The 22,978-nt window shown below is 35.4% G+C and overlaps 2 protein-coding genes across 5 annotated transcripts in view; one reads left to right on the top strand and one right to left on the bottom strand.

The window, feature by feature from the left end:
- Window positions 1-22,978, top strand: part of LOC147833651 (uncharacterized) — a 734,785-nt gene that overhangs the window by 611,418 nt on the left and 100,389 nt on the right. The window lies entirely within an intron of this gene.
- The window catches only part of tpst1 (tyrosylprotein sulfotransferase 1), a 78,620-nt gene that overhangs the window by 2,080 nt on the left and 53,562 nt on the right, over window positions 1-22,978 (bottom strand). The window contains exons 4-5 of one of the 4 annotated variants that reach the window (XM_087282412.1): window positions 3,426-3,476; window positions 1,141-1,206 (exon numbers count right to left, since the gene is read on the bottom strand). In XM_087282412.1, the coding sequence (XP_087138538.1) occupies window positions 1,171-1,206; window positions 3,426-3,476 (87 nt within the window). In that variant the 3' untranslated portion in view covers window positions 1,141-1,170. 4 annotated transcript variants of the gene reach the window in all.

The raw sequence follows: 22,978 nt of genomic DNA on the forward strand, positions 1-22,978 counted from the left end.
TGTATAGACTGGTGGCATTACATCATGTTCAGCCTAATAATCTTAAAATGTGAGCAAACATCACCTGTTTTGTCATCACTTTGGATATTATTCTAGAGAATCTTTCAAATACTAGCTCTAAAGTGACGTTAGTGTATGAGTGATGGCGCTGTTTTGACTGCCAGCTGCAGATTTGAATGAATGGTGGAAGAAAGTAGTTCCTGATACAAAAAGGTTTGATTTTCTTTTTCATATACATGTTTATGCCATCGAACTCTTGTATAAACACAATATCACACTTGTAGCAGAGTGATATAGCTGTATATCGTCACTGCGGTACTGCGGCCTCGTGCAAACACACGCCCTCTTACCAGTGCCGATATACAGGCATATCGCACAGCTACTCATATTTAGTATATCACTGTTTATTTGAAACTAGATTATTTAAATTTATATTCCCATACCATCTTAAAAAAAAGTTCTATCGGCTATAGAACAAAACACTGTTTTCCAATGACTAATTACCTTAACTTGCCTAGTTAACCTAATTAACATAGTTAATTTACTTTAAATTGCACTTTAAGCTCAATACTAGTATTTCGCAAAATAACTATTATTACAATATTGTCATCATGGCAAAGACAAAAGAAATGAGTTATTAGAAGTTACTTATTAAGACTATTTTATTTTGAACTGCGCTCATTAAACAGCTCTTGGGAAATATTTTAAATGCATTAAAATTTCATAGAAGGGCTAATATATATTTAGCACCATGTAATATAATATTTTTTATATCATATATGTTAATGTATATATAAATTACTAATTTAAAAAATATGTAAAATGCTTAAATATGATCAGGAGCATTGTTGCTAATTGCTGTTTAAGTTATTATTGTAAATAAGGGTGTGTTTAATTGCTTGTCATAACAATGATAATGTATAATACATATGTATACACAGTATTATTGATAAAACCATAATAATAATAATATCTAATATTATCACCACATTATAATAATATTGCTGAAAGCAATTTTTCATGCTTTTCTTAGAACATCCCATGTTCTATCAATTGCAGTATGCAAGTTAATTCAAATCACTTTATCTGTGGTAGAAAAAAGGGAAGCAAAGTCTTCTAGCAAATATGATAAAAACTCACTTCTACTGATAAAGCACTCGTCCTCTTCTCTTAACTTGGGTTTGGCTTTTCTGGAGACTTCTGAAGCTGTGATAAAAGAAACATCTGTTACACATGTGTCCAGCACACAATGCTGTATAAAGTGCAAATAAACCCTTTTCAGTGGCTGTCAAGCATTCATTGTTAGTTCACAAAATACTTTCCAATTCCCGTTTACACTCTAAAAATGTGAAAATATGAATGAACCAAGTTGTCTCAGTGTCAGCGAAGCCACAGAAGGACAATTCTGGATTCCTTAAAGAACCGCTCAGTCAACGGTTTGACAAAGAACCAAACAATTTCATAATCTAAAGAACCATTTTCCACAATAAAAGCATTCTGTGGATTTAAAATGTTGTTCAGATTTTAAAGGTTTTTCATAGAAACATTGATACTAGGACATGAAACTAGGACTGCACAATATATTGTTTCAGCATTGGTATCCCAATGTGTGCATTCACAACATTTCCATCCCAGGATCTGTAATGTTGAGTTGGGATTATAGTTGTTCAGTGATAAAGACAGTGTTATCTTACATTACATGTGATTGTTCAATTTAGGCATGGGTCGATATCCGTTTTCAAAGTATACCATGGTTTGGAAAAGTCAAGGTTTTAAACCCACCAACATTTTCTGTTTTCGTTTTCTGTCATTTTCTTACCGTTCAAATGTGTACAACTTTTTATTTACTTTGTTGTTGTTGTTGTTATTTTTAGGACAACAGTGTCTCTAACAGAAAAGATATCCAAAGTTGTCATTTAAATTATAAAAAAAATAATAATTGTGTTTTTGAAACTAATGAAGAGAGCAGAAGTCAATGATTCATTTGAATTATTTAGCCTGACATGTTTACTGCTCCAAAATGTTTTAAATGTTTCTCAAAATAAAATATATTGTGTTCAAAGGGAAAAAAGTTGTTTATTTTTACCCAGACAATTAAAAAGAATATATTTTAGAGCAGTAATAACAATTAGGTAAACGCGTGAAACCATGATATTTTTATCTAAGGTTATCATACCGTCAGAATCTTATACCAGCCCATGCCTAGTTCAGTTACTGTACCTGAATATTTGACTACTGCTTGATTCTTCGGAAAACTGCTCCATCTTGTTTATTTATGCTTGCGAATTTGTTTGATTCACTACTACACCAGATTATTTCAGTCAGTCTAATTAGTTCAGTCAATCTAAATTGATGTTTTCATTTCAAATAGAGCTTTTCAAATAATCTGCAGAAATAGTACTAATATCGCTATATATATATATATATATATATATATATATATATATATATATATATATATATATATATATATATATATATATATATATATATGTATTGAAGTAAAATACAACATTGTTATGTCTGATTTTTTTCATTATCATGCAGCCCTAAATAATACCAATAAAGTCTTGTTTGTGTTTATTTAACCTCTATTTCTCTTAAGAGCTTCTTCAGTCTGTTGGCTACAAAAAAAGGTATCCTGAACAATGTTAGTAAGGAGTGACAGAAGCAGTAAGTACAAAGCATAGCATAATGGAGGAAATACTATGGGAGTCAATTGCAATCAATGGTTGCCAATATTCGTCAAGATATCTTCTTTTGTGTTCAACAGAAGAATGGGAAAAAAACACCAGTTTGGAGATCAAGGTAATTTAATTCCTTTATGAAAAACCCCTTAAAATGTCTCAGCAACACCATTTAATTAATTTTAGATGACCAAACAATGATCCTCTTACCTTAGTAAACTCTTTTAGAACTAAATGAAATGACTAAAATAGTGACAGTAAAACATTTTCACAGTATAAAGGTTATTATTATTGTGTTTCCAACCACTTTCAACATGAAATCCGGTGTGTTCCGCCTTATTTATGTTTATTTCAGATTATTTTGAGCTTTAAAAAGAATCATTAAAAGCATCTACATGATCTTTCCAGAAGGGGGCGCTATACACCTTCTAACCAGCAGAACACACTGCGACTATTGCGAGTGGAAAATGAGGCCACAGATCTACATCTACAGTGATTAGATCGGGAATTGAAAACATGAGATCAGAGGAGAAAACCGCAGGACACCTGATCAATTAACCAGTGTTACGATCAGAAATGACGTGAACAGCAATAAAATCAGAGTGAGAGCAAGCAGATGGAGATCTCAAATTGCTACCATTTTATTTTGGCTATAGATGAGACGAAAAAAGGAAGAACAAAATAAAGACAAAGCCATTAATGAAGAGCTTATAGGGACAGGCAGAATATCTACCATACCTGTGTCTGTTCTTTAAGAAAATCAGGTAGCTGAAATTCACCCCTAAAGACCTGGAAAAACAGAGAGCTCATTTTAGAGGCTACAGTATATAAACACCATCTTACACAGTTCAGTCCTCAAATTCGACACTTTTTTTGTGTATCCGCTTGCTTGTTGGAAAAACATCCCTCTCAGCGGCATCAATACAAACAGGTTTTATATGCCTCCAGAAGGCCGTAATGGGCAAATGAAAAGTCTGCTGTTGAACGGATAACAGAGTCCTCTTATGTGAGCCACTGGAGGAGGATATTGTGTGTCAATTCCCAGGGTGTCTAACTACACAAACTTCACAAGCTCTATACTGGGATGAAAGAAAGAGTGAATGAAAAAAGCCAGTCAGAACGAAAGCTGGAATCAGAAGCACCACAGTCTTCAATTAAGACACATCCAGCTGATCTCATTTCCTGCCTCTCTGAGTTTAGCAAATGAGGAGTGAATATCTGTGTGTGCCACAGGAAAGAAGCGCTGACCTGAGCGCAAATGCCAGACAACTTGGCCATGGAGCGACTGTTCAAAAGACTTTTCCGCTGTGGAAGGTCTAGACTGTCAGAAATCTGAAGCTTGCGCTCTTCACTTCAGTGCTGTCGGCCACAGGAGCTCTATTTCCTAGAAACATTTCACTTGTGATGGAGCCAAAAACTACATTCAGGAGAGGCAGAGCTCTTAAAAGATGATCAGTGCTGAACTGCCTTTCCTCACACATAAAATCAGATCAATTGAATTGTAATTACAGATGGACAGAATTTAATCCTATGTGAAATTTCTGGCATAAAACTCTACTGAAAGGTCACCTAATCTGCTCCTGCGTCATTAACTACATGGCGCAGGAGATTGGTTGCTGTCACCTCGGCAGCCAATGAGCTTGCTCCTCATCAGCTTACAAGCTCTGTGTCATTCTACGGCGTTTAAGCTGCGGCATACTATTGAAGACCCTCCTTCCCCCCAGCTCCACCTGTGTTAAGATCTGCTAATATAGGGGTTATTTCTATATTATTTATATATATATAATGTTTGCAGTAGCAGTGTGTTATATTCTCAGCTTAGAATTTTTTGTATAAACTAGCAGAAGAAGGTATTGATACTTGCTCTGCCATAATAATCAAAGCAGCAGCAGCGTAACAGATCTATACCACCAAGACCAAGACCATCAACATTTCCATTAACATATTCATACTAAATCCCGAGAGTGTCATGAAAAAAAAGACAGAAAAGAGTCTGATTCATATGAATGTGACTCTAACAAATCATTTTTGTGAAGCAGTATAGTCTGGTTCATGACTTATAAATGAAGCAAAAGCAGTTTTTCATAATTTTGTGATTCCTGTTTTAATATTTCCATTCATTTGTTCTTTTAAATTGCATTATGGGGCCTTGATCTTTCTTCCAGCAACTTTAAACCTTGAAAAGTTTGAAAAAGTGAATTTTATTAACATTTTTAATAGTTTAAAGTGATATATTGTGTGGTTTGGAGCTGTAAATTACAGTACAAAAACCTTGCCAGTACAATTTGTTTTACAGATTTATTTATTTATATTACTACTTATATATTATATCATTTCAAACAACTAAAATGTCAATAAAATTCACTTTGTTAAAGTGTAGAGTTGATTTTCAACATCTAAGGCTAAGTTATACTTCTGCGTCGAGTGATTGCCGTGACCCATGGCACCTGCCTTGCGTGAACCATTGCATTTATACATCTGAATACTGTTTGTGTTGCTTTGCAACAACATTTCCGACACGCAAGCTGGCAGTAGGTTATGTTATGTTCCTCTGTGTTGAGTTTCTTCATGGGTGTTTTGTTTTTTTCTGAACCCTACCTTATTGTACAATTAGGTAAAACTCACTCATTCAGAGGTGGGAACCGACAGACGAGCAACAACTTTAATCATAAGGTAAACACAAAACACAAGTTTCCATCTGAAGCTCCTTCATGGGACTCGACACTTGTAAACACTCGCTCCATTGGGCTTGTGGCTCTCAGCACCGCTCACACTCGTCACCAATACCAAGCCAACCAATCACAGAGCTTTTTTAGAGGTGAGCATCAGCATTGGCATCAGCCACGTCGAGTGCTATGCAACCGTGCAAACCGTGCCGCACCATATGTGTGTGATTAACGCAGAAGTATAAATCAGCTTAAGCAGACAGAGCAGAGATGAAACTCCCATAATGCAATTCACAACCGTAAATATATATGGAAACTATTAATTAACTTTTTCTTTACATGATCAGTGTAGTCCAATAATAAATTAGGCTAATCAAAAAAAAAAAAAATACATACCACATAATCACAGTAGAATTAATAATAAATAATCTAATGTTTATTGAATCAGTTATTCTTTAGGAATCAAATAACAAAGCACAACCTTCTGTATGTAGTCTTATTAATAAAAAATGTTTTGTATTATACTGTACGACTGTAGTCTGATTAACATTAACTTATTTTAAAGTAATAAAAAACAAACAGCAAAGTGTAATCTGATTCACGAACAAATAAATCTTATGAAGCAGTTGCTTTTGATGAACCAAAAACGAACTGCATAATCAGTGTGACAAATGACTCTCACAAATAAGCTATTTTAGTGATTCAAAAACAGACATTGTAGGTTGATTCACAAATAGATGACTCTTAGGAACCAGTTACTTTTAGTGAATCAGGAAAAAAACTACACTATCAGTCTAATCTATTTAAAACATAAAGGAATCTTAAGAGCCTGTTATTTTACGTGAATATTAAATACCACATGATCCTTGTAATCTGAATCCCAAATACTTGACTTTAAAATAAATCTTAACAGACAACTGCAACCAGCAACTTCAACTCAACTGCTTTATGTATGACTTGAGATTTTGTAATCAGTGTAGTCTTGCACATGCCATTTTGTGGGAGTGTTTGGATTTCTTGAGTAGAGGGACGGAGAGTGAATCTGACTCTCTCCTAAAATCACAGCCAGCTCAACCATGGGATATGGCCATTCCGCAGGACTCCAGACCCAATTAATGAGTGGAGTCTCCGGGCTGCTGGTTTAGGAGAGCTGCTCTCACTGGTGGGTCAAGAGGTGGGGGTTCAGCCGCTGGGTGGAGAAGGAAGTGAGTTCAGAAGGGTTTTGTTTGAGTAGCCTAGCCAAGCTTGCGGTTCTCAGTCTGAGTGGAATTCATTTGCAATAGGAAAGGCGTGCATGCTTCCCATTTCTCTGGGTCAAATTTCGAAACTATCCATCATTCATTCAAACCGTTACTCACACTACATTCTGTCAATGTTGAGATGGTGGTGGGGATTTGTATTTATATTGCAAATGGCTGAAGACAAACAATGGTTAAGAAAAGAAAGATCTGTCCCTTTTTTAATGTTTTAGCTGTGACTGGAATTTAATATGAGTAAGAAATGTATGAGCAGGACTTTTAAGAACACAAAAGGCCAAAAAAAGAACATCTTATCTTATTCTGTTCCCAAACACACCTTCATATCTCTACAAAAACAAGCATCTGATGCTGGTTCTCTATGTTGGATGTAACTGCAGTAACACGCAAAATGAGACAACCAAGACCTTACATGACATTTGTTTGGCTCGCTGTAGTGGTGAAGTGAATTTTTCATCGCTGATGTAACGGGACACACTTATTCTTCAAGCATGAGCAGTGGGTGAAGAGAATAATCGGAGAGGACCTGCGGGTAACTAAGGGCATGTGTGATTGAGACCTTCACAGATCCTCCGTTCTGGAGCTTCAGGGAGGCGGTAGTGGAAAAACTGACTGTGTGGCCCAGCAGGGAATTCACTCTCCTGGAATGTTTACATTCAGCCCTCCTGCAGCTCATATCTGCATTGGACCGCTTACTGAACAGTAGGTTTACCTTCTATAAATACACAAAGCAAAATATTCATCATCGACATGATGTAATAATTGGCAAATAGCCAACATAAAAAAGGGAGGGCTGTGCTATGTAGAATATATAAAAAGAAAAACTCATGTTGTGATAAACAACTACATTTTTTAAGACCTGTTTGCCACAGATAAAAGGAGTAGATTTGTTTGCAACAAAAATACCCTTCTAAAAGCTTATGATATATGTGAGAAAATGATGTGGAAAACATGAGATTAGATGAATGATATGAAAATGATGTGAAGTCTTTGTGTAAAAATAGATTCTCAAAAGAAAACATTATATATCTTTATTGCTTCTTTTATTTAATCAATTCTTTCTTCCATTGAAGTATTCAAATCATTGAAAAAAATAAGGTCAGTAAGGTTTTATATTAAAACAAAAAGAAAAAAGAACACTTTGTACAAGGACACATAATTAAACTGCTTAAAAGTAACTCTAGATATTTAAAATATTTCTATTAATATTGAACTTTCTATTTATTAATGACAAATATCATGCGGTACATTATTATTAAAAAGGAATGTTCTTGACTAGCAAGTCAGCACACTCAAATAATTTCTGAAGAATTGTGTGAGTAATGATGACGAAGATTAAGCTGTGTTTTCACAGGAATGTCAAAGACTATGTCTGGATCAGATTCAGAGTGAGTAGACCGAGTCATTCTGTGATGTCTTACAAGCAATGCTTCTACCTCTTCTAACCAGAGATTCTGTTCACTTTCAGAAGATGCATAATGTGTCCTGCTACCATTGAACACAGAAAACATTGAAAGCCAGAAATGCTTGACAACAGTGGGTAAACATGGTGTCAGCAATGACCAAAACATGTTTGTCAATGGTGGGGAATCAATATAAGAAGGCAAAACAGCACAGAATCTGTTATCGTAATAAGTACAGCTTAGCATAGGGCTAGGTGATAAAAATCGTCATCAATAATTACTGACCAAATGCATTGTCAATATTGATTAAAAAAAAAAAGGTTCGGAATGTAGTTTCGGTATGAAGCGCTATAGTTTTATTAAAATGTGGCTGCTGAGTACGCGCTTTGGAAGCAGGTGCCAATAAACTTAGGGTGTAAGTTTGTCATTTCCACTGGAGGCGCATGACTTGCACAATGTGCATATGGGAGCGTGAACGTAAAGCCTATTGTAATTGTCAAGGAAACCACGCGCTAACGCTTGTCACTTTAGTTTAAAATGACACATGCGAAAATGAGTGTGGTCGAGCAGCAGCAGGATTGTAAATAAAAAGGATGTCGTCAGAGTGGCTTTTTGGTTTCTTTTCTTGTGCATCCCAGCCACTATCACCCCATCTGAAAGAGTTTTTCAACTTTTTCAAATAGTCATTCAACTTCACAATTTGTAATGTTGCAATATGTATTTGAATAATGATGACTAATTCCTTTACTTGAAAGCTCAGATTTCATTATCATATTTTTGTTGACATTTTGAGGTTTTACTGTATCATTATTATTCACACCTTACAGATGATGATCTGCCTTAGTTGCGCACCCTTTGTAACAATTTATTTATGAAGTTTAAAAGTCTCTTTAACACTTATGTTTATTTTATTATGAAGAGATCAGATATTTTTGCTTAAATATATATTTTTAAAAATCCTAATTAAACTATTTGCCATATCAATGTTGATAAATCACAATAAAGTGATTAAATAAAAAAAAAAAATCATAATATTCCTAAATGTATTCTTAAAAAATATTCAATAAATATCGATATCAAATGATATAAAACATAATATCATGATTCTTTTTTTTTTTTGCAATATCGCCCAGCCCTAGCTTATATAAACTACCAAGCTTATAATAAACATCAAGCAAAAGCCCTTTGGGTGCATTTGAAATCGCTTACTGTACTGGAGTAGGTACTAGATTTGAATTAACTACACAACTGTTAGGAAAGTACAATCTATATTATGACTGTGAGTAGTAATGAAAATTGGATCCACTACATTCAGCATTTGTTATTATCATGTGACCTACCCACAGCAGTTGTGTTTCTTTACTCTCTTTCATGAATTATGGCATCATGTGATAGTGTAGCGTCCATCAGATTTGCACTTCAGAATCAGACAGAGTATGTCATCTGGGTACCTCCCACATTCTGTTTTTCGAATAGTATGAATTTGGATATACTTCTCAGATCACATACCGTTTTTAACCTACTATACATTATAAGTATATGATTTCAAATGCAGCCTCTGTGCTTGTTTAAATAAAATGCATCTTAATTTGAGGATTAACACAAACGGAGGTGGTCATAGCAGGTAATGGCGCTCCCCTCATGTAGGAACAAGCGTAAAGAGCTTATAGAAATCTAATGGCTAAGATTCAGCAGGGTGGTCTGGATAGTGGATAATCCTTTATTGAAACTGAAAGTGCTGTCAGCAATGAGCTGTAAATGAGATGTGGTGTTCAGATCCACACAGCACATCCACAATCTGCTGCTGAAGAAAGACGCAGCAGAGAACAGCCAAACTCTTCCAGATCAGAGAAAAAGCCTCACAGAAGGGGACACTCATAGACCAAGAGCTCTGATAATGCAGAATGACACTGCTGACTCAATGTGTTCAGACACATATCAGACGCAGAGGGTTTTACCCCACGACCATGAGCCAGAAAAGAGCCTTGGGCAGAAACAGAGACACATCAAAATTAGGGTCATTTAACACTTTTTACACAATAAATTCAACTCTGCCTAGAAAAGCTCAGCCGTACTTTATTTTAAGGTACAATTCACACTATTAACAAACCATTATCTAAGACTTTTAGTTCATCAAACTACTAATTTGCTGCTTATTAATATCATTAAGGTATAGTTGGGTTTAGGTATTGAGTAGGAATAGGGATGTAGAATAGGATCATGCAGAATGTGTACTTTACTACTACTACTAATAAACAGCCGATACATAATAACAGGCAGGATAATAAGCCTATTATTAATAAATAAATAAATAAATAATCCCCTCCCCTCCTTACTCTAGGTCTTATTTTTCTCTGAGCAATAATAGTCCCTTTGTATAAATAGCACTTGTTGTGTGTTGACTCTTCATGTTAAATGACCTAATGCTTCCTCATTAGTAAGTTGCTTTAGATAAAAGCATCTGTTAAATGACTAAATATAAATGTAATTAAAAGTGAGAATTGGTACTTAAGGTATTAAGAGTTTTGGTAAAACTTTAGTTTAAGTACGGCCCTTGAACATGATAAAATTCCAAGTTCATGAATGATAAGGGTTATTATTATCTAAATCTATCATTTAATTTATTGCATAAACAGCTCAAATCAAAATTAAACTAATGGCAAAATTAGACCAATAACTTAGAAACGTTGGAAATTAGAAACAATGACATAAAATAATTTAATTTAATAAATAAGGTATATTAATCAATACATTTTACTGTAAATAAAATGACTAAAGTTAGTATATTATATTGTGTCTACATGTGTGTAATGTGTTTGTATATTATTATTATTATTGTTATTATTATATAGGCCTTGCTCGGAAAACAATCATACAAACCAGGTGCTGCTTGGAAATCTTTATTCAGCATCATGTGCACAACATTAGCGAACTATGACCTTTTTTATTGACAAATGTCTAATAATACTTCTAATTTACGTTTTTAATTAAATTATGCGGACACAATGAATGTAAGCCTGCTAACTGATCAAATGCTAAAATATGTAAACTTAGATCATATATATATATATATATATATATATATATATATATATATATATATATATATATATATATATATATATATAAATCTAAAATCTATTTTTTTTTCTTTTTTTGTGAGCAAAAGAAAAAAAAAGAAAGAAAAAATGGCTGCTTTTTTCCTTTTTTAGTTTAAAAACGGATACATATATCTATATTTTAACATAATGCAAATAAAAGTTAGATAAAAAACATTCTTGAAGTCTGAAATTATATCAATGCAAGCCAATTCAAGAGGTTATTGGATATAATATTAGTATATATATAATACTAAAAAAATGTTTTTTTCCATCTATGAAATTAGATTATCCATTAGAACATCAGGTAAGCAATATGACAGCATTTATGTTCATGTTATGGCCTGTAAATAATGAATAGAAAACATAACTAAAAATTAAATGTTACAATCCTACCATTATAGCAGCAGGATTTGGGCATTAAAAAAATCACACACATCTCTTCAGAAATTCAAGTTCTTATATAAGTATCATATATTTCAAACTTTTAATCCACCTGACCTACATTTCTAGTGAACAAATTCCCAGATTATTCTTATGTATCACTACTCCAATCCTCCAATCCAGTTAAACAACCTTTTCCACACGATGCCACGAGCAGCGCTGCTGAGACCAACGTATTGATCCTAATATCAATTTTCCAACATGAATCATGACGAAGCTGCAAAGTCACTTAATAGGTATCGACTGTGGCTTTGGACGGGATTCAGAACGTAATAATTCACAAGAGGCCGATGACAGACAATTAAAGGGTAGAAAAGCAAAAGGCTGTCGCTTACTCCACGTTCTGCAACGTATGCAGTCTTTTTGAAGAGCAACAATACAGGCTAACAGGAGTCTAAAAACACTGAAACTAGCAGATGCCCTGATAAGACGATAGCACTGAAACCTGGCCAACTATATACATCCGTCCTCGTGTTACAGATGTTCTACATAGTTAGGTGGATCATGTTAAATCTGAATACAAAGCAGATTAAAGCAAGATAAGCAGCAGATACACACAATAAAGCCCTTTTCTGTAAAAGAACTTGATTCATGGTCTTTAATTAATGTTTATTGCTTTTAAAGGAACACTTTTCCTTTTAAAGAAACTTTTTTCACCACTTTCATTTGAAAATAGGCTCTTTTTTTAATTCATTTAGCTGATCTCAATGTCTGGCAGGAGCCCTTTTAGCTTAGCATAAATAATGGAATTAGATGAGACCATTAGCATCTTGCTCATATCAGCCTAGAAAATAGAAACTTTTATTTTTTGTCAGTCTTAGTAGACGATAGAACTACAGAATAGTCAAGATTTAAATAGTAAAATTATCAAAAAATGATTTTTTTTTTTTACATTTTTGAGCAAAATGCCAATGGTGTAATCTGATTCAATTACGTATGCTGAGCTAAACTTAAAGTGCTTCCATCCAACACAAAGATGGGCTGATTAAATTGAAAAATAGTCAAAGTCAACTGGTTACAAGCAGATGGCTTGTAAAATGAGGCTATTTCAAAAAAAGTAGAGTGTTCCCTTAAGTCCATTATATAACGGCTGTTTTCACTCTTGTTTACCAATGACATGATCGCACAGGTCAGGATTACTGTGACCTGGTATAAAAATGTCAGTCAGAGCAAAATTCATGGCTTTAGCAAACACGATATGAGTGACTAGATACTCAAAAGCGTTCCTTGTATGTTTCAAGCATTGAATTACTCTAATCTGTTTATTTTCTCTAAACGATCATTAAGTAGACATGTGATAGTGCAACCTTCATTATGCCAAATTAGTTTGGAGTGCTCCGATCTATATTACCACCCTGTTAAACCACAATATGTAATTGCAGAAATGGTGTATTACTGCCATGACGAATTTAAGACACAAATACTGGGTGTGATTGCTCTCAGGCTGTAAAAGTTCTGTAGTTTTAACAAAACTTTGTTGATTTTTTATGAAGAAGTAAGGGTTCTTAAGGAGAAATGAAAATTTAATGACCATACAAACGTGTTCATACAAACATGTTAGAAAAAAAGATGTTTTGAAAAATGTGTTTTTGTCTGAAAAACGAAAGTCAATATGGTTGACTGTTACTGTGATGATAAAACCTAATAAGGCTCATTGGAAAATTATGCCTCTACTAGGCATGGGCCAGTATAGGTTTCTGACAATATGATAACCTTGGATAAAAATATCACGGTTTCACGGTATTGTGATTACTGCACTAAAATATATCCTTTTTAAATGTCTGGGTAAAAAACAGACATTAAATTAAAGACAATATATTTTATTTTAAGAAACATTTAAAACATTTTGAACCAGTAGCTTTTGATGTAGAGGTTGCTTTTCTGCTGAATATACTGTAGCCCTAAAACAATCAAATGAATAGTTGTGAAAAACAAAGTAAAAACAACAACTTACACATACGATAGGATACTTTGACTTTTCCAAACCGCGATATACCTTGAAACCAGGTATTTTCTCATGCCTAGCCACTAACATTAGGATTGTTCTGATTCTAATACTAGTGTCGGAAAAGCCACTAATAAAACTAAAAATTCCGGCATCGGTAAGTACCCATAACCCATAAACCATCAGTTTCCATTTTTATAAACAAGACATACTCTACAGCTACACTTTAAGAAATGCTGGGTAGCACACAATTCGTTCATGTTGTCCCAACAAAAATCTATTAAGTTAACTTAATTAAATTGAAGTGGGTTGAACATAAAACTATTACGTTGTATAAATATATGAGAATTGTGTTAATTCAATTAAATTTAAATAAGCAGTTTGAACAAGCAGCAAATGTCTTTTTTTTAATCTGAGTTTAGAATTGTTGTAATAAGGCAACACAGAGGCTCAGTGGTTAAAACTGTCACCTCGCAGCAAGAAGCTGGTTCGAGTCCCGGCTGGGCCATTTGGCATTTCTGTGGAGTTTGCATGTCTCCCTGTGTTAACGTGGGTTTCCTCTGGGTGCGTTTCCCCCACAGTCCAAAGACATGCGGTACAGGTGAATTGGGTAGGCTAAATTGGCCATAGATTATGAGTGTGAATGAGTGTGTATGGATGTTTCCCAGTACTGGGTTACAGCTGAAAGGTATGTGCTGTGTAAAACACATGCCGGATAAGTTGCCGGTTAATTCCACTGTGGCAACCCATGATGAATAAAGCAACTAAGCTGAAGGAAAATGAATTAATTATTTTATTATCCCTTCATTTATTTATTAAATTGTTTTACACAGTTACACAGTAAATCTAAAATACAAAATTACAGAACTAAACGTTTACAGTATTAGATTTGTGACTGCATTTAAGTTTTTATTTCTGTCAAAAACTGATAGTAATATAACTATTTGCTTAAAATACACCTCAAATAATAAAAGACTCATTCTCACTGTATGTATTTGTTCATAATTAGGGACCGAGCACCGAACGGTGCAAGGCCCTATTGGAATTGCTCCGTTTATTATTATTCTTCTTCTTCTTCTTCTTCTTCCGCGGAATGAATCGCGGTTTTGAGGGGCTAAACATGCCCGAAAACTCACGAAACTTTGCACACACCTCAGAAGTGGCGAAAATTTAGGTTTGTTAAGGGCTTCGGAAGTGGGCGTGGCAAAATGACTCGACAGCGCCACCTAGAAAAATTAATCGGACGAGCCCCCGATATACGAATCACGCACATGCACGAAAATTGGCACACACCTCAAACATGCCAAAACATACGAAAAAGTCTCTTGGAGCCATATCTCAAACCCAACAGGAAGTCGGATATTTTTAACTTCCTGCGGCGAAAAAGTGGCGTTTTTGCCATTTCCAGGCGTTGTATTTTAACGAACTCCTCCTAGGGATTTTATCCGATCGACACCAAAATTGGGTTTTGTCATCTAAAGGCCTTGGCGATGTTAAATTGCGAAGCTTTAGAGTTTTCATCGATGGGCGTGTCCGTGGCGGCCTCGCAAACTTTGCAATTCGCCACAAAACAGGAAGTCGTTATAACTCAGGCATACAATATTCGATCTGCCTCAAAATTCACACGCTTGATAAGCGTCCTGACCTGAACACGTTTACATGCCAATATCCAGATACAGTTACAGCGCCACCTGCTGGCCACAGGAAATGACATAATTTATGGAGTAATAAACTCCTCCCACAAATTTTATCGTATCAGCACCAAAATTGGGTGGTGTTATCTGAAAGCTCTAGCGATGATATATTGTGAAGATCTAGAGTTTTCGCAGAGGGGCGTGTCCGTGGAGGCATGAAAAACCTCAACGCTTCGCCATGGAACAGGAAGTCCTTATATCTCAGCCACACAATGTCCAATCTGCCTGAAACTTCACATGGTTAATCAAATTCCTCTCCTGAACATATCCCCATAACAATATTGAAGTGGGCGTTTCAAAACGACGCGATAGCGCCACCTAGAAAGATTAAATGGGTGAGCCCCCGATCTATGAATGACGCACATGCACGAAAATCGGCACACACCTCAAACATGCCAAAACATGACAAAAAGTCTCTTGGAGCCATATCTCAAACCCAACAGGAAGTCGGATATTTTTAACTTCCTGCGGCGAAAAAGTGGCGTTTTTGCCATTTCCAGGCGTTGTATTTTAACGAACTCCTCCTAGGGATTTTATCCGATCGACACCAAAATTGGGTTTTGTCATCTAGAGGCCTTGGCGATGTTAAATTGCGAAGCTTTAGAGTTTTCGTCGATGGGCGTGTCCATGGCGACCTCGCAAACTTTGACGATTTTCCACAAAACAGGAAGTCGTTATAACTCAGGCATGCATTATCCGATCTGCTTCAAAATTCACACGTTTGATAAGAGTCCTGACCTGAACACGTATTCGTGCCGATATCCAGATACAGTTATAGCGCCATCTGCTGGCCACAGGAAATGACATGTTTTACAGAGTAACAAACTTCTTCCACAAATTTTATCGTATCAGCACCAAAATTGGGTAGCGTTATCTGAAAGCCCTAGCAATGATATATTGTGAAGATCCAGAGTTTTTGCAGAGGGGCGTGTCCGTGGCGGCATGTCAAACCTCAACACTTCTCCATGGAACAGGAAGTCCTTATAACTCAACCACACAATGTCCGATCTGCCTGAAACTTAACATGGTGGATAAAAGTCCTCTCCTGAACACATCTACATAACAATATTGAGTCAGTCATAGCGCCATCTGCTGGCAGAAGGTAGTTTGGCTCATAACTCAGCCACACAATGTCTGATATGCCTGAATCTTCACATGGTTGATAAAATTCCTCTCCTGAACACATCTACATGCCAATCTTAAGGAGTTTGGCTTAAATTTGTGATTTTCCCAGGTTCTTTATATATATCAGCTTAGATTAATATTGTTCGCTGTTCTCCGTCATCCTGAGGCCACCGGGCGGCGGTGAGCCCGGGTGCGAGGTCCCTATCATCGCTGCTTGCAGCTTTAATTAATTAAGAGATTATTCTGAAGCACACCATAAAATAAAACAATTCTATCAATTCATGAAGGCTTAGTCGTACTGTATATGATATACTGTGGTACAGCACTCAGTATCGGTTGATGCCTTGATCAAAGGTAATGGAACTGATATTAGGAAAAGAGAAATGTTATTGGTACATGACTGCACCAACAGATACAATTCACTGCAGTTGTGAACTAAAATGGCCATTTGAGTCAGTAAAATTCCAGTCCTGAGGCAGGTTATCACTTAATAAAGACTCACTTGCACACAGTTGCTTGTTATCACCCCGAAACAACATCGTAACACGTTAAGGGAGAGCATCTGCAAAAGGCATCCGACCTGGCCAGACCTCAGCCGTGTCCCTGTGTGTTGAGTTCATCAGGCCTCTTCTGCAGACCATGACTGTGCAGCATAGCAGCTTTTTCTCCGATGAGCTTCAGTCTTGCAGTTCAGCCCTGTTACCAAGGAAACCTTGCTGCTGAAAGGCTTGCGACTTCAAAGCCGTTTCTACAGCTACCCAGATACTGTACAGAAACAGCAGGAAAACGTGCATTCAGAGCGTATAATAAAACCCACAGTGGCCTGCTTACAGCAAGGACATCATGTGAAGGAGAGTCAGTGTCTCTACAGCTGAATTAATCAAAAACACTGACGGTCACAGTGGAAAGAAGAAGCATTCAGGTCATGTAAAACATAAACCCTTACTCTTTCCCACGCACTTCAGGTTGATGTTTTATACATAAATGTTTGCTCTGCCTTTGGCAGGTCTTATAATTTAGAAAATAAAACCTCAAAGGAACTACAGCATTCAGCTTTTATATATTGGCTTTATTTTTGTTAAATAAATAATGACACAGTGTTTATCTGAGGTTTAATCTTCCATATTTTAAGAGCTGCCGAGCTCTATATCGTTTTTCATCATGTCTTGATTAGTGTTGAATAATTTACGTCAAAAAAGTAATTAATTGCTAATTACATTCATTCATTCATTTTCCTTCGGCTTAGTTCCTGATTTATTAGAGGTTGCCACAGCGGAATGAACCACCAACTAATTGCATCAGTAAGTTGTATTTGGATTATTTTTTTAATTACTATGACTGAAAAGTTATTCAACAACTAATACGTAATTAAATTATTTTACTGGACACTATTTTAAATGCATAGACAATAGAAATTTAATTCTTAAATCTTAAATCGTCCCTTTGAGCACGTTCTTAAACAGCGCTGATTTGCCATTGTGTTTTTTTGGTCAACAGAAATGACTGTTATTGGCCGTAAAGGTCATCAGTTCACTGAACTCACCGCTGTTTACAGAGTGTAACCACAGATACAGGGACACTGGAGTGGAGAGTGTCAGATTATAGACAAACCAGCTGATCGACATGACTTTGAAATGCTCAAGTGTCCCCGTATCTATGGTTAACACTCAGTAAACAGCGGTGACTTTATAAATACAGTGCGTCACAACATGCTTTAAAAACAGTGAGTTGAGTAATAAAATAACAATAGTGTATTGTATGAAATATTGTCTATAACTTGAAATATGTTATAATGTTATAATATGTTATAATAATAATAATAATAATAATAATAATAATAATAATAATAATAATAATAATAATAATAATATACATTCTTTAGCTAAAAAATAGATGCATTCTCCAAAATATTTTTGTTTCTCTGCTTCTCTGAATTGTTTATTCCAGGACTGTTGAATGCATTTTACATATTTAAGGTAAGTGCATATGCATAACTAATTAAATTACTTAAAAATTACAAGTAATCCTTTACTTAACTTTTGGGGGGAAAAAGTAGCCTAGTTACAGTAACTATTCTGTAGACGTGATTTAGTAATCCATTGAGTTTTCAAACTTTTTCACATGATTCTAAAGCAAAAAATTTATTTCTTGAAAATTATAAAGTATTATAGTATATGGTGAAAGTTTAAGGCTGTTGTGTATGACTGCTGACGTCTGACAGGCGACAGTTTTTTGTGCACTTCTTACTTTCGCTCAACAAGATTTGAAGCAGATCCTCGTGTGCTGGAATGCATGACTAACAAGAACCGAATACACCAATATGAACCACAATACTGCCACACTTGGATGCTCCTGTAGGCATAAGCCATCACATCTCATCACTTCAGTAATGTATCCACTACATCACCAACTGGATGAAGCTGCACCAATGAATTTTGGGTGAGAGATCCAATGTGAAAGCACATTTCATCTTTCATACCGTAAAAAAAAAAAAAGTACTCATTTGTAATGCAAATGGCCCAATGAGATGATGCTGTTTTCTTGTCTGGATCTGTTTAAATAATTCAAATAAACATTCAAGATTCACTATAGAATCAGAGACTTTTTCAGCATGTACTGAATGTTTGCACACCTATAGTTTGAAACCCTAAAAAATGTAAATAATCTATTCAAATCAGCTCATGAAGTTTGTAAAACATTAACTATGACTTATACACTATTGTTCAAAAGTTTTTCCTTTCCTTTTGAAAGAAAGTAATACTTTTATTTAGTAAAGACAATGACTTTTATATTGTTACAATAATTTTCACAAAATCATGCATCAAGATTGCAATATTAAAATAATAATAATAATAATAATAATAATAATAATAATAATAATAATAATAATAATAATAATAATAATAAATCTTTCTTCAACACAACATCAGAATATGATAAGGATCATGTGACTGAAATTTAAGCAAAATTTTCATTCATTTATTTTCTTTTCTGCTTAGTCCCTTTACTAATCTAGGGTTGGCACAGCGGAATTAAACACCTAAGTTAAATTTGTTAAATAAAACGTTAAAATAGAAAAAATAACTGATTTAATATGGCTGTTTTTACTGTATGATGTGAGGTACAGTCATGGTGAGATATAGCCATTATTACTATTATTATTTTGTAAAAAAAAATTTGAACAGTAGTGCACAGTGCATCCAAAAGGTATTCATAGCGATCACTTTTTCCACATTTTATTTTTTTTTTACAGCCTTATTTGAAAATGGATTAAATTCATTTATTTCCTCAAAATTCTACACACAATACCCCATAATGGCAATGTAAAAAAAATGTTGCAAATTTATTAAAATTAAAAATCTGAAAAATCACCTGTCTAACCGCTTGCTAATGCAAATTTCTAATCAGCCAATCACAGGGCAGAAAATATTTTCGACATGTGGAAATGGTCTGAGTATTTCAGAAACTGCTGATCTACTGGGATTTTCATGCACAACCATCTCTAGGGTTTACAGAGAATCGAAAATATCAGTAAGCGGCAGTTATGTGGGCACAAATGCCTTGTTGATGCCAGAGGTCAGAGGAGAATGGCATTGTGTCAACTTTATAACACTTTATAGACTAGTCAAGTTGCCAACGCCTTGTGCAATGTCCTCTATCTGTCAAGTGACATTATTTACATAAAAAAATAAAAATCTGATTCATTTACAACATTTAAATCAACATTTAATTTCAGTTCTCTTTTTTTGTATTTTAACAATATAACAAACAAAATGTAAGTTAAATCGACATGACAGCATCTGTTAAATCTATAGAAATAAGGGCCTGTCATTCTCCCTTTCTTCTGAGATGGGACAATGGGCCAAATCAAAGGTTTCTATGGGCCAACTTTGTTAGTTGTTAAACTGAAAATGTTTAAACCAAATAACACATGGACATTTCTTAAGTAAAATGTCTTTCTTGTCTTTGACCCAAATGTTCAGTTAGCATACAACATAGCACACTGTGGCCTGTGAAAACACCAACCCAGTCAAATCACAGGCCTACTGACCTATTCTGACAGCGCCGCAATACTTTAACACAGAAGCCCTGAGGTTGATGGATGTTCAAACGGGTTGAAATAAAGCGGCTCATATTCTATGCCTTCTGACGCTCAGCTTGCTTCTCAGACTTCAAAAATAGAGTCGCGCCACAGTTGACAAATTTTACTGCACATGTTCGCCGTTACGGCCTGTCTGTATCGCACACCTTGTGAGCAGATCTCAGATCTTCGCTGTTGTGTGTGTGTCGTACTCCATGTCGGAGGAGGGAGGAGGGAGGCTTAACGACTGATCCATGCAGCTGTGTTTGATCCAGGGGAAATACACATTAATGCGCAGCAGATGTGCTTCTCTCTACGTCTGTCTCTTTCTCTCTTGCTCTCTCTTTCACATGCAGCCTCCAAAAAGATGGAGCAGGCTGTAGAAAGAGTGCCACTACAATAATAGCTTTTCTAAAGAATGCCGAATGAAATCTGGACTGCTGCATGGGGCACAAATACATGAAAGATGAAATACAATCACAAACAAACATTTAAAGCCACCCCCTCCTCCTCGATTTCTGAGTGAAACATCAAAGATTCATGATTTCACCCATGTGTGTTAAAAACATTTACAGCTTTACAGGATTTGCAAATCGAGTCGCTCGTTTCCAGCAAAAAATGGCTTTGAAGATGGCAGGGTTCTGGACAGAATAACAGCATGAGCTTTATTCAACAAGAGAAACATATGGAACTGAAAGAGATTGGAGCCAATTGAGTCGCTGAGAGTGATATGTCCAAAAAAAGCAGCAATTGCTCAACTAAAAGGAATCTACTGTGTGTGGGAAAGACTGTCATGGCAAGCAAAGCAAAGCTGCTGAACAGTTCAAGGTTGACAATCGCTTCAGACTGTCATCAAGGAGAGGGGGTATTAAAGGGACAGTTCACCGAAAATTCACTCTCATTTCAATCCAAAACTTACATGACTTCCTTCTGTGGATATTCTGAAGGCCAGTCTTGCCAATATATAGAAAATTATTGAGGTACAACAAAGATCCTGATGGATGCATAACCACACTAATATAAAAAAACTCCAAAGAAGCTTTTTACTGTTGAATTATGTAAAGCATAGGGCTGGGCGATAATGCAAAAAAAATGATCACGATATCATGTTTCATATCATTCGATATTGGTCATTTTTGAATACTTTTTTAAAATACATTTAGAAATATAAGGATTTTATTAAACCACTTTATTTTATTTTAACAACATTACTAAGGCAAATAGTTTTAATAGTCAAAAACAAAAATATTTAAAATATCTGATCTCTTTATAATAAAATAAACATAAAGTGACGCTGCTCTCTCATTGGCTGTAGGTGATCGCAGATGTTATTTTCAATCAGAACACATTTCACACGACATGATTTGAATTGCTGACAGCTCCAGATATTTAGCATTTCACATATCTCACGGGCATCATTGACGCAACTGCGAATCTCTCAGTTTGTATCTAAATAATGCAGTCTAAAATAATGCAGTCTGAACTCTGCATTAAACAATCTTAAAGTTAAAACTTTCGTAGAAAATAAGTCTAGTAATATAGAAGGAAACCAAAGGTCATAACCATTTGATCTTCATTTATTTATTCCTTAATGGCGCTCTACAGCCGTGTAACTTCTACCTTACATTAGCATGTCTAGCAGTTCAACTTTTTGTGCTATGGTTAGCATCTTCCTCTGCCTTTTGGGTGCTACCAAAGGTTCCTTTGACAGTGCAGAACGTTTCGACGAGATTGTGGGGAAAAAACCTGGAAACATGCAGTACAGCACTTCAGAGTCACACTGCAAAGATTTATGTAAATTTGGCAAGCTGAATGCACTCTGTTCTGTACAAGAGACACAGCATGGATTTGATTGACAATGGTGTACAGCCAGTCAGGACGCAGAACACAAAACACTAATCAGGAAGCAGAATATAATACGCTATAAAAAAAGCATTTTAAATTGCACGAAAAAAAAAAATCAGCGAAACTGCGAGGCAGCGATAAGTGAACAGCGTTTTAGTGAAGAACCACTGTACACAGAAAACATTCTCAAAATTAGAGAACCACCCTGACAGCAATAAACATTTAATCATAACCTCTACAAATGTGCATGCTATTAAGTTGTATATTCATAGCAGCTAGGCCTGTCACGGCATCTAATTTTTGTTGTACAATATACTGCACCAAAATATATTGCGATAAAAGATATTATAGTCATTTTAAGAGCATTTTATGCCACTTATTTTATAATGCCAAAATGACAACTTCATAAATAGCATCATATTGCAAGTACACAACAAAAGAACACATAATATTTTAATCTTAAGAATATTTCATTCATTCATTCATTTATTTTCTTTTCGGCTTAGTCCCTTTATTAATCTAGGGTCGCCACAATGGAATGAACCAGCATCTTATCCAGCATATGTTTTACGCAGCGGATGCCCTTCCAGCAGCAACCCTTCTCTGGTAAAAAATCCATACGCACTCATTCACACTCATACACTAATGGACAATTTAGCCAACCCAATTCACCTGTACCCCATGTGTTTGGACTGTGGGGGAAACCGAAGCTACCGGAAGAAACCCACACAAAC

The sequence above is a fragment of the Danio rerio genome, chromosome 15, assembly GCF_052040795.2.
Source record: "Danio rerio strain M-AB ecotype USA chromosome 15, GRCz13ab, whole genome shotgun sequence".
Taxonomy (NCBI): Eukaryota; Metazoa; Chordata; class Actinopteri; order Cypriniformes; family Danionidae; genus Danio; species Danio rerio.